We start from the raw sequence: 13,345 nt of genomic DNA, 5'->3' as shown, positions 1-13,345 counted from the left end.
AATTCCCCTTTGTAATTATTTAACAATTTTCACCTTGGCTTCTAAATTTGAAATGTGTTTCAAAACATACTAAAAACGGGATGTACTACTCATGCTAGAGTATAACAAGCATAAACATTCTAGATTACAATAGACACGTTTTAACAATTAAAGTAACTAGGACATGACCTTATTTTACTTTTTGTTTAAAGGTAACAAAACAAATTAATATACCCTTTCAACAATACGTACTATACAACTTCATTTGGATCGAACTTCGTTTGAAGTATTGAGGCGGAAAACAACAGCAAACAAAACTAAACCACCTTTAATACAAATTGGTCCCTTATGACATTGACCCTATTGCGGCTACGCTCGCACACTTGACCCTGTCCCTTTAACTAACAGATTTGTTTGTAATTGCAGAACTAAATATGGGAGGGGTGTCCAGGCTGTGAACAGATGATTTCATTTACATAAATATCACCGCCTCCAAAGAAACGTGATCATCCATCGACTCTTCAGCTAGGGAGGGGCGGGGAGAAAAGTTTGCTGGGTTGGTAAAGTTGGCAACAGAAAGTCCTGGGCAGTGGGGAAGCATGGATGCACTAAAGTCTGCTGGGAGAGCCATCATTAGGAGTCCGAGTATTGCCAAGCAGACCTGGGGAGGAGGCAAGCACAAGAGTAAGTGACACACTTGGGGAGGAGTCTTGGCAAGAAGCTTGGAGAGTACAGGGATCATAAGACATTGGGTTGATGTTCTCACAACAATTAAAGAGAGTGCTGGCAATGCACCAGGCACGGATCAGCTCTCCTGCAGTGTCCTGTGTATGGGTTATGTAAAGCTTGTCTATGGGATTTTCTCATTGTGTTTATGAAGTGCGAACATTCATAAATCCCACCTGTACAGGCTTGTCTAAAGCATGGGGGGAGGGTAGAAGTTTTATATAAAAGTGCCACAAGCCTTATTAATAATCAGTAAAATAGTTATAATCCAATATTAAAGATCTATTTTCCAGGTTCATTCGCGTTATATTTGGAGTTGACGACGTACCCTGTAGAATAGAGGTGGTTTGCTAAGTGCTGTGGAGCAAATTCCTTGACTGTTATTCATAGTGGATTTTTTTTTTTTGTGGTCAATGTTCGTATGTGATTTTGCAACCAGCCGAGTTAGTTTTTAAGATTTTGCTTGTTGCTGCATATTATAACTGGCCTGTGATTAGGATTTTGTTTGTGTAGCTTTTTTAATTGTAGGAGCAGTTACTGTGGTGAACCTCAAACATTAAGGTTTTCAGGTGTGTGCCAATGTGTACCGTGGGCATAATAACATAGGAGTGAATCATTTCATCTGCCTAAGGGCACAAATGTTTGAAATCAAGCCCTGTCTTTTTTTATAATAAGCTGGTAGTGTTCATTGTTAAATTGTGTTTATGAATTATATCTAAACAAAATACTATATTTGAGTAGTTTTGGTCAAGTGCCTTTCTTTTTGAAGCAAAGGTTAACTTAAAAATAAAAAAAGCAACCCTACCACATTCTCCTGGGTTACAGTGGTCAATGAGCAGTTGCATCACATCCCTGCATGTGTCAGAGCATGCTTTGTGGTGTGTGTGTTTTTAAAAAAACAAACCAAAAAAAACTTTCTAATGTAGTTGCGGTCTCACAGTAGGTTAAAGGGCCATAATACCCAAATGTTTAAACACTTGAAAGTGATGCAGTCAGTATAGCTGTAAAGTTGAATAGAAAATATCACCTGAACATCTCTATGTAAAAAAGAGATATTTTACCTCAAAAGTTTTAGTAGCCACATCCCATTGTAAGACGTATAAGCAACAAATCAGTGTCTGTCCTGGGAGAGTGGATGGAGCGAGGTTATGTGCACACATCTTATTTCCCTATTCAGCATAAGGAAGTTTTACAATAAAATCTTTTGATCACAGTAAAATAGTTCATGACCTCAGCACTGTTGGTGCTGATTGGCTGCTGTTCTCTTTTTTTTTTTTCTTTTTTTTTTTTTAACACAGAACTTACTTTGCTGAGCTGAGTAAGTTGTGAGGTAAAATCTTCCTTTTTTACATAGAGATGCTCAGGTGATATTTTCCTTTCAGCTTTTTAGTTATACTGCATCACTTTTTCAAGTGATTTAGCATATGAGTATTATGTCCCTTTAATGGAGTTATTTGTTGTTTTCCCTTCATATTTAACATATTACAAGAAATTGTTAACCTGACTGTACAGCATTTTTGGCAGCAATATAATTTCAGCCAAAAAATGTAGGTAGTAACTAGTCATGTACAGCTGTCCATGACTAGGCAGTAGATATATCCACTCTTCTCGTTATCAATCAAGATGGTCCATTTAATGTTTTATAGCTACTGATTGATATATAAACTGGATATTAATAGAATGTAAACAAATATTCATTTTCTGTTAACACTGCAATACTGTGTTTAACTTGCACACATGGGTTAAACAATTAAAATATTTCTCAAGAGCCGCAAAGAAACATCTACTGAGCGGAAGCTGACATTGATCCAAACAGAAGCAGTAGTCACATGGCACAGCTGTGCTACTAGCACTATTAGAGCAATTTTTGGTTCAGACTCTGGACAGCACTTGTTTATTGGTGGGTGAGTTTATCCACCGATCAGCAAGAACCCAAGTTGTTCACCAAAAATGGTCCGGCATCTAAACTTTCATTCTTGCTTTTCAAATAAAGATATCAAGAGAATAAAAAGACTGCACATTTTGTTAATGGAAGTAAATTGGGGAAGTTTAAAATTGTATGCTCCAATCTGAATCATGAAAGTTTAAATTTGTCTTGAGTGTCCCTTTTTAATGTCTCTATAGCAAAGATGAGCGGGCGAAGATGGGGAAATGGGTGATGTGTTAGAAAGCTTCAAGTGTTTTAAGGGCTAAATTTAAAAAAAAAAAAAAAAGTTTGAAACAGCCAGCCACTGTTTTGGATAGCAAAGGGTCTATTGTTTAGCAGTTTCGGATCATCTCTGCTAAGGTCAATTAGGGACAGATATATGGAAGGGTGGGCTTAATTGTTCGTACTTCCTGTTCTTGTAATTGGCAAACTGATGATTTTCAGAATGAAATTACATTAAAATGGGGTCAAGTAAATAAAGTTTGTTGCAAAGATGTTTTACTAAACCTAATTATACAGTTTATATTATAATTTAGGTTTTTGTTGATAGACATAAATATCTGGTATTGGATTTAGCATTTATTGCATTAACATTTTTATGGTTCATTTAGGTTCCCACTTTTTGTTAAGTGTTGTTGAAGAGCTACTTAGAGTCCAATCTGGAATTAAAGATAGAGGGAGCATTGTATACAAAGTTGTGACATTCAATAAACCTGCATACACTGAGAGCTGTTAGTCCACTATTAAAAACTACTTATAATCAGTGTAACAATTGTCTAGAACTGAAAATAAAGCCCAATCCTATCTGGTAAATCTTTCTGGTGAAGACTATTGTGTAACGGGTTTAAATGCATCATGTCAATTGCCAAAAAGAGCTTGGATTGAAATATGTTGACTGTCTGCCCCTGTTTTATAACGGTATTGATCACAATCTATTAGAGTGTATGTGTGAGGCCTTTTTATTTTTTACGTGGTCTCTAGATTAATTAAGTCCATTGCTATTGTATAGTCTGTCTTCAGTGTGCAGGGCACTGATTTACATATTTAATACATGAAATACCGTACAGCCCCAGAAGCAGAACTTTTTTTCACTTTCTGCAATGAGTTTTTTTTTTTTTTTTTTTTTTTTTTTTTTTTTTTTAGTGAAAAATTTGCTGCAGATCATAATTTTAAATAAAATTCAATTTTAAATTAGGCAGTTACACTAAAGCACCAGTTCAATTGCAATATGTTGGGTAACCAGAGGATAAAGTAATTTTTTAAAGTTTTATTATATAGTGCAATAATTGAAAAAAAATAAATTTTAAAAATGTCTCAAATTAGTTTAATTTTCTTAGTCTAACATAGAAATGTAGTAATAAAAAATGTGCATTGCTCATAAGAATCTTAGATTCAGAAAAAACAGCTTTGCAGACTGGGAAAGGCTAAGGGGTGGGTATGAGCTAGTAAGCAATAAATGCGCTGCTGCTTTGTCGCACTACTGCATATTTGACTGTTCTCTTCAAACGGCACTTTGCTCTGGATACACTGTGATAAGGAAAACTTACACAGTGCAGCCAGAGCACACCTCTGTTTGAAGAGAACAGCCAAATGTGGATCAGCGCTGCAAAGTTAAATTGTTGACAGTTCCTGCATGTGTCCTTTTCTTTCTGCAGACATGCTGCATTTTCTGCGATGACATCTCAGATCACTGTATATTCTGCCTTGGGGCGTACAGCTAAGGGGATCCTCAGGAAAGTGAGATCAGGACCCCAACATCTAGACATTGTGTAGCAATCAGTTTATGTAAATGGATTTTCTATTTAACACTTGCATTGTGATTGTCACTTTCACTACAGGCGTCTTCATTAACTGGATTTTATGAGATTGTGCCTTCATGACCACAAAGACAATCTATTCCAGTTATTGAAGCTAAATTATTAAAAATCCTTGTTGCAAAGGTGCACTCTCGTTTGCACTGCATTACTGCAATAGAGCAGTTTCAGTCTACAGTGTGAACTTTTTAAAACCTCACTTTTGAGGATGAGAAACCATAGTGGTGTTGATTTCAGAAGTGTATTTTGACAAACTGTTAAACAGCTTTTTCAATTTATTGGTTTTATTGGGGGGGAGCAAATACTTGTAAAATATATCTAGTGTCAATCATGTGCCAATCATGCCCAGTATACTCATCGTGCCTAAATACAAATTGCAATAACTGTTTAGCAGTGCTCAGGATGAATTTGGATTAAAATAGGTTTATCTCACACAAGTAAATATTTCCCTTAAACACTGACTGTACAAATGAGTTATTCCAAAACTGTACTGTAACATGAAATGTGCATTACAATTTGAAATATTGGCATTTTTACAATATATACCTTCATTAGCAAAAATGCTTTTAGTAAGTTATTAGTTTTTCCAGTGCCTTATGTATGCTATGAAGGCCTGTGCCCCAGTATTCATGCACTACATACATACAGCTTGTATGACACAAATGTCTCCAGAAGTAGTACATAATGCACCGCATTGCCAAATATGTATTTAAAACAAAACATTTTAAAACTACATTTTGTGAAGAATTCTTTAAATTATTTTACATTCCTGGGAAACAGTGCTGGCTCAGAACATAGGGCTGCCAGGGTACAATAATGAAATGCTACCCCCTCAGCTGTCAGTTACAATCTAAACATAACCACAGTCTGCAGTCTCAGATTAAAGTTCCAAGTTTCACATGTTGCTGTACCAGTGGGGAAGTAATTATGTGAGTAAATACTGTTATGTACCACCACTGCCTAATGTTGCTTGGCTCCCATGATGCCACAGGCTTTTATTAACCCTACTATGTTTAAATTCATATTAACAAAAATACACAGATTTGCTAATATGCATAAAGAAAAGGGACCAATAAGTATTCAACCGCTTAAAATAACAGTAAATGCGTAGTATGGGACATTGGGTAATATCCCAAATACGGCATCAAGTTTTTTTGTTGTTGAAATATACATTTTTATTGAACATTTTCAATGACAGTATGCATAAAGAAAAACATCAAGAATGTTCCAATCACAATTGGTTTCTTGCCATGAATGTCCATAATGCAGATAACAAAGATGCATAATTGCTGAGAATAGAATACAATAACTAAAAAAAAAATAGACAAAGAGGAAACGGAAGAAAAAGTCAGAGTAGAGGTAGGTACTTTATCAAAGTGGTATTTTATTATTTTAGGGAGCAGAGGGGGGGGCATAAGTGCTATGGTCGGAGTGGGTTTATGGTTTCCCAGTAGAATTTGGGCATCAAAGGTTGTGGGTTTTTTTTTTGTGTTTTTTATATAGAGGAATGTCCCTTATAGGGTCGAGTGTCCAGTCCCTTTGAGCCTTCTTATGGTGTAACAAAAGTCTGGATATCTTAATGATTGGTCCCAGAAGTAAGAACAGGTAAGTTAGTGCCTTTTCCAGTAGGCAGGTGCAGGGAGCCCATAAAAGCTTGCAACAGCTTGTAGAATTGCTGCAGAATTCTCCTCAATGCCAGAAGTTGCGTATATAAAGGAACATCTTCTACCGGCGAAATCAGTTAGGTGAGAGCCCTCAAGTCTCAGCAGCAGGGAATGTACTAGGTAAGCTTGTAATTTGGCCGCCACTTTGGACGCAGCATTCCCATCGTAGATCCTGGAGCGCTGACTTCAGCAAATGTCTGTGCCTTTAATAGACTGAGGGAGAGTAGTACGTATGCATATCAGCACCAATATTCGTCACTGGCAATCTGCATCAATCCTAGGTGACTGAATAGTGGCTTCGGTTGGGCTAGAACGGTGTTCCTCCCGCTACTAAAGTAGCAATTTCAAACCAAGCTTAAACTTGATACAAAGTTGTATCTTCTTCCACATGGAATAAACAAACGCCTGACTAGTTTTGCGCATGCTCACATGCGCATGTGGGCATGCGCAAAACGCATCAGGTGTTTGTATCCTCTTCTTCCACATGGACTAAACAACTTCGTATCAAGTTTGAGCTTGGTTTCTTTTGGTTTGAAATTGCTATGTTTAAATTCTATCTATACATTGTCACAAAATTCATATTTCTAGTGAATCTGCCAAAGCCTTTTTTTTTTTTTTTTTTTTTTTTTTTTTTTTTTTTTGTGGGCTCTCCTCCTGCCAGGAATTTCAGGCATGCATAAATTTAGTTGCTAGAATTATAATTTCCCCCCTCACATCACTTTTTATACAATTCTATTGTCTATAGAAGTAGTGCAAACACATTGGAAAACTGTATGTTGACAAATTTGTTCAACTTAAAATTAAGGGCTGCATTAATGCATGGCTTTGTCTGTTTTCACTGACAACTCTGCCTTCTTCCCCTCACAGCTTGCAAATAACTTGAAATGATTTGTGCAACAAAATGCATAGGATTCTGACAATCTTTTTGCCACAGTTCAAGATAGACTTGATAACCCTAAACTAATGAAGGAGTCAAATTTAGTGCCAGTCACAATTTTATTGCTAGGTATTCTTTTCTGACTGGCTAAGGGCTGGCCTCTGCACAGAAACCTACTCAAGTTTATTCTGTATACAAATTGCTTCTTTTGTATGTATCAATATTAAAACATACATATTTGCTTTCTTCCAGGAGTGAACAAATTCATAGCTTTTCTATGGCTTAGTAGCTTCTTTTAGCCCATTTGTGCTTTTCAGAGTCTTGAAATTATATCGCCACACTAAGGAGGCCAAAACAATTGTCTTTCTGGGGTTGCCATTTCCCTTATTCAGAGGAGAATTGCCTGGTATATTGGGGCTGGAATGACTTAGGCAGGAACAGACTGAGTTTCTTCAGGAAACTTCTCTGTGAAACACAATTGGGCTATAAGAAGTTACTTCCAGGTGGCAACTGGGCCATAGAACAAGCCACTGAGCTGTTTGTATGTGTACTTTTTTTTTAATATAGCTCTTATTAATGAGACCTATCCTATCTACTCAGCAGTTGGTTTAAAAACAAAAAAATGCATTGACTCAGCCTTGCTTTATGTTAATTTGTGGTGTTAGTATCCCATTCAGCCAGTCGGTGTTCTTGGTGCTTTGATTTTGTATAGTTTCTAGTGTACATTGACCTGTTTTTTTTGTTCTAACCTGATTTCATTTTGGTTCCCTGGTTATTTTGTAGGATTAGGTGCTATAACAAAACTCATTGTAGCCATTTACTAATCTACAATGGAGCTTGGGATAGGACACTAGGTTCATTTCTGGAGCCGTGTGCATAAATGTGTAACATAATTATCTGTCTGATTCGTATTGTGGTTGGCTCCTAAATCTTTTAAAAACTTGCCAGCCTGCTCTAATATGTGGATAGAAGCTGATAACTAAACATTTTTAGGGTATTACAAAGCAATTGTTTCCTACCAATGTCATTTGCATCCGAATATAAATCCTTCTGCCACTACATTTCATGCACAATGTTTCTGCACCTGAATTCCAGATGTTCTGCTAGTAGATGTTTATCAGTGTATTAAAACAAACCCTAGGACCGCTATACACTTGTCAGTGGGTTTTTAGTAACCACACCAAAAATGTTTACAAAAATAGACATTTTTGTTAAACTCTTAATACTTAGATGGCGGGCCAATGTAATATCTAATATCATTTTCAGCTAGCTAAAAATACAAATTAATATAAATGTATTTAATGATTTTGTGCAATAAAAATGCTAATTTTTATTAGCTAAAAGATAACCTTAAGGTATTGATCTAGGGCCATTTTGAAATATTTTATGGCACTAATTGGCTACCAAATAAGGGTTTTTTTTTTGTTTTTTTTTTTTTCCCTCTTTGGGCTTCTCACAAACTTACATACAACTACTGCAGTAATGTCAAATGGTTGTAAAAGCTTTTCTGGCATCCCCTTTGTTCAGAAATAGCAGACATGCATGCCCCCTCCAAGAGAACCTTTTTCTGTTGTGTAGTGCCCCACCTCTCCATAATTAAAATGTTGTGCCCCCCCCTCCCTTTAATTTAGGAAACCTTCCTCCTGCTGGGCTGCCCACACTCTTCCCTATCCCTCCGGTCCGATAAGGCACCAACGGTTCTTTGTTACAGAGAGTGATGCAGACAGTATCACTAATGATCACCGATCTGGCTTCATATGTTGCCTTCTGGTCACTGCTCCTGCGGTCTTGGCTGACAGCAGAGATCACAACATGCTCCTCTGTGCTGGACATAGGTATGTCAACACGGTACATGCCGGGCAATGTACTGTGGCGTAGTACCTACGCCCATATGGCACAAGAGGTTAAAGAGCAATTGAGGTATGGAATCCAAGCATTAGACATACTTCTAAAAAAAAAATAAAAAAATATCAGTTGTGCAATTACATGTACAGACTAATACTAAAGGAAACTGCAGTATCTCAAATGGTAAACACTGAACTTGGCATTATCTCTATGTAACTATGGGTAATTTATTTCCTGCCCCCTGTATCAAGAAGTGGTCATTATTTAACCTCACACTTAAAGGACCAGTCAACACATTAGATTTGCATAATCAACAAATGCAAGATAACAAGACAATGCAATAGCACTTAGTCTGAACTTCAAATGAGTAGTAGATTATTTTTTTTTATAACAAATTTCAAAGTTATGTATATTGCCACTCGCCTTGTACCATGTGATAGCAATCAGCCAATCACAAATGCATATACGTATAGTCTGACTTCTTGCACATGCTCAGTAGGATCTGGTGACTAAGATTGTGCTTTTTTTTTTTTTTTTTTTAAATGGAAGTGAATTGGAAAGTTGTTTAAAATTACATGCTGTATCTGAATCATAAAAATTTAATTTAACCTATGTGTCCCTTTTTAACCCTCAATTAACAGTAGATTTTAAGCATAAAGTAGATCATAAAAATTTAATTTAACCTATGTGTCCCTTTTTAACCCTCAATTAACAGTAGATTTTAAGCATAAAGTAGATCAGTTATGCACCATGTGGAGTATAAACCCAGGCAGCCTTAAAACTAGGCCCTGGGTCCTTGCTGACTATACACCAATTTTCATATTACTGTATGTAATATAGAATATTATAAAGAATATGCACAGAATAAAATCCAGTATAAAACTTTTTTTTTTTTTTTTATAAACTTATTTAGAATCTCCCAGTTTAGCACTGTTTAGGTTTTTTCAGGGACACCCAGTGAAAGGGGCTAGGAGCAGACCCCCCTTCCCTGGATATCAAAATACATATTAGACAAACAGAAGCCAGCAGTAGTCTGTAAACGTGTTATATCTGACACTTGGGGGCTTGGTTAGGAGTCTGAAAACGGCACAGTGTTAAAATAAAAAAACAAACACTCCCAGATGGGCTATATAAATGAACTTCTACAAAACATTTAGCAAAGAAAAATATGCTGCACAATGGTCATTTAATGCCTAAAGTTTCACTTGCTACAACTGGATCCTTTATATTTTATAAGTGTGTGCTGGGCTATGTCAGGAGGTTTTTGCTGCTGCATGTTTACAGAAGGGTGTAAAGCTTGTATTTGAGACATGGGTTGTCTTTCAAGCTTGGAAATGAGTATCTCAGTGCTGGATAGGGCAATGGAAATTGTCTCAGTCACTGGGCCTATTATATAAGTGCGATCAAATGCTCTCATCAAACACAGCACCTATGTTTACACTTGTCTCAGGATAAAAACATGAATTGTTTAAATTAATTTGTAAATAAGCCTACATTACCAAACGTAGGTTCCCACTCTTATACCAAATTAGTTGCATCTCAGTATTAACACATAATAAATTAGCAAAAACTGGCATTTGTAAGTAAACCAATGTGTTCCATCCCTATAATACACAAACTGTAACGTAAAGGGACATGAATCACATTTTTCTTTAGTGATTTAGACAGAGCATACAATTAATAGAAGTTTTTTTTTTTTTTTTCACTTTTTGACCTCATGACATTCTTTATTGAAGATGCCTAGGTAGGTAGTGCCAACATGTCTGCAGAACCACATGGCAGGAAATAGTTCTATCTAGAACTCTTGCAAATGGATAACTATCTTGGGAAAATTGCTGCCATATAGTGCTAGACATATGTGTGCTCCTGAGCGTACCGCTCTGCTTTTTCAACAATGGATTCCAAGACAATGAATACAATTTGATAACAGAATAAAATTAGAAAGTGGTTTACAATTGCATGCTCTATCTGAATCATGAAAGAATATTGGGTTTCATGTCCCTTTTTATTGTCCAAGGCAAATACTTTCATGCGAGTTCAGAAAATACAATGTTACTAGCTCTTTAGTGCTAACAGATATTAAAGGGTTGAGTAGTTTAAGATTGTGCTAATTTAAGAATTGGACGAATTTATCAAGACCGGCCACTTTATTAGGTACATCTTGCTAGTAGCTGGTTGGACCCCCTTTTGCCTTTTACAATTGCCTTAATTCTCCGTGGCATAGATTCAACAAGGTGTTGGAAACATTCCTCAAATTATGGTCCATATTGACATAGCATCATGCAGTTACTGCAGATTTTTTCGGCTGCACATCCATGAAGCGAATCTCCCTTTCCACCATATCTCAAAGGTGCTTTATTATATTGCTCTGACTGTGGAGGCCATTGGAGTACAGTGAACTCATTGTCATGTTCATTAAACCAGTTTTAGATGTTTTGAGCTTTGACATGGTGCATTATCCTGCTGGAAGTAGCCATCAGAAGGTAAGTACACTGTAGTCATAAAGGGATGAGCATGTCAGCAACAATACGTGGGTAGGCTGTGGCGTTTAAACAATGTTCAATTGGTACTAAGGGGCCCAAAGTGTCAAGAAAATATCCCCAAATCATACCACCAGCCTGAACCGTTGATATAAGACAGGATGGATCCATGCTTTCATGTTTACACCAAATTCTGACCCTAACATCTGAATGTCTCAGCTGTAATTGACTCATCAGACCAGGCAACATTTCTCCATTCTTCAATTGTCCAATTTTGGTGAGCCTGTTTCCTGTTCTTGGCTGACAGGAGTGGCACCCGGTGTGGTCTGCTGCTGCTGCTGTAGCCCATCTGCATCAAGGTCGACGTTTTGTGCATTCATAGATGGTATTCTGTATACCTTAGTTGTAACAAGTGGTTATTTGATTACTGTTGCCTTTCTATCATCTCAAACCAGTCTGCCCATTCTCCTCTGACATCAACAAGGCATTTGTCCACAACTGCTGCTCACTGGATATTCTTTTTCGGACCATTCTCTGTAAACCCTAGATTGTTGTGTTTGAAAATCCCAGTAGATCAGCAGTTTTTTAAATACTCAGACCAGCCAGTCTGGCACCAACAACCATGCCATGTTTGTAGTCTCTTAAATCCCCATTCTGATGCTCTGAACTTCAGCAAGTCGTCTTCACCACATCTAGATGCCTAAATGCATTGAGTTGTTGCCATGTGATTGGCTGATTAGCAATTTGTGTTACCAAGCAATTGCAGAGGTGTAACTAAAGTGCCCCCCCCCCCCCCCAAGTATTAAGGAAGAACTAGTATGTTTACCAAAATTATTGTTTATCTTATATTTGCAATGTACTACTTTTTTGACATTTAAAGGGACAGTCTAGTCCAAAATTAAGCTTTCTTGATTCAGGTAGGGCATGTAAATTTTTTTTTTTTTTTAAATTCATTTTTATTATATATTTCAACAGGTTTGTACAATTACATAATTTTCAGAGAAACAAAGAAAAAAAAGAATAAAATGATTAGGCCACCCATAAGCAATCCAGATAAAAAAAAAAACAAATTCTAACAAATCCTGAGCCTTTCCGGCCTATAATAACCTAAATAATAAACTCTATTAGTTCTTATACCTTAAGATTTCCTGTTGAAATATTTTAGTTCAATTTTTAACCTTCTGTAATAACTCGGTTCCATGCACCTACTGGTAATAAAAAAAAAAAAGCGACAAAAATAAACAAACAGGCAAAACATAAAATAAATAAAAAGAGTATTTGCCTCAATCCCTCTTTCCCCCCCCCCCCCCCAATTGGCTTCTCAGGGCCTTATCCAATTACCATATCCCCAGTAGAACCATCTCTGTATTTTGTAAGGGAAAAATATAATCTATCTCTGTGGTAGGAAGGGATTTAATAAATGGTGCCCATTTATCAAAGAATTTTCTAATATCAGTTTCATTATTAATATTCGTGTCACGTTGCTCTAGGATACATTGTTTTTTAAGGTAACTTTTTACTTCGACTACCGTGGGTATTTCTTTAGTCTTCCATTTTTTTTTTAAATATGAAATATCTAGCTGCCAAAATAGACTTTTATTATATTTTTATTCATTTGTTGTTCTACCTGATTGTCACAGCAGAATATAATTCAAGTTGCCGACAGTTCAAAAGGAGAAATCTTAAGGGAGGTATTAATCCAATATTCAAGTTTCGCCAAAATTGTCTAATCAGGGGGCATTTAAACATATGTATAATATCTGCTGCAACCAGGGAACATTTAGGACATTTATAAAAATTCAAGTTCTAGAGCTTATGACCTTTTTCTGGTGTATAATGAAATTTATGCAACAACTTAAGATGTGCTTCTCTCCATGTTGCTGAGTGGCCTGTGCCACCATGTGGATAGATTTTTGAATAAATTTACAATTTATATGCTCTTGTTCCAAAATTAATCTCCAGTCTTGAGCCACTTTCTCTAAAGTGAGTTTTCTTTCTTCAGCTCCTAATAAATAGTAGCAATATGAAATTGA

General features: G+C 36.4%; 1 protein-coding gene across 1 annotated transcript in view; it reads left to right on the top strand.

The window, feature by feature from the left end:
* The first annotated feature begins 495 nt into the window (after positions 1–495).
* Positions 496–13,345, top strand: part of LDLRAP1 (low density lipoprotein receptor adaptor protein 1) — a 161,478-nt gene continuing 148,628 nt past the window's right edge. The window contains exon 1 of the mRNA XM_053705385.1: positions 496–663. Within this exon, the coding sequence (XP_053561360.1) occupies positions 579–663 (85 nt within the window). The 5' untranslated portion in view covers positions 496–578. The remainder of the gene's footprint in view (positions 664–13,345) is intronic.

This window comes from Bombina bombina, chromosome 3 (genome assembly GCF_027579735.1).
Source record: "Bombina bombina isolate aBomBom1 chromosome 3, aBomBom1.pri, whole genome shotgun sequence".
Classification (NCBI taxonomy): domain Eukaryota; kingdom Metazoa; phylum Chordata; class Amphibia; order Anura; family Bombinatoridae; genus Bombina; species Bombina bombina.
This window is presented reverse-complemented; position numbering and strand designations above follow the sequence as displayed.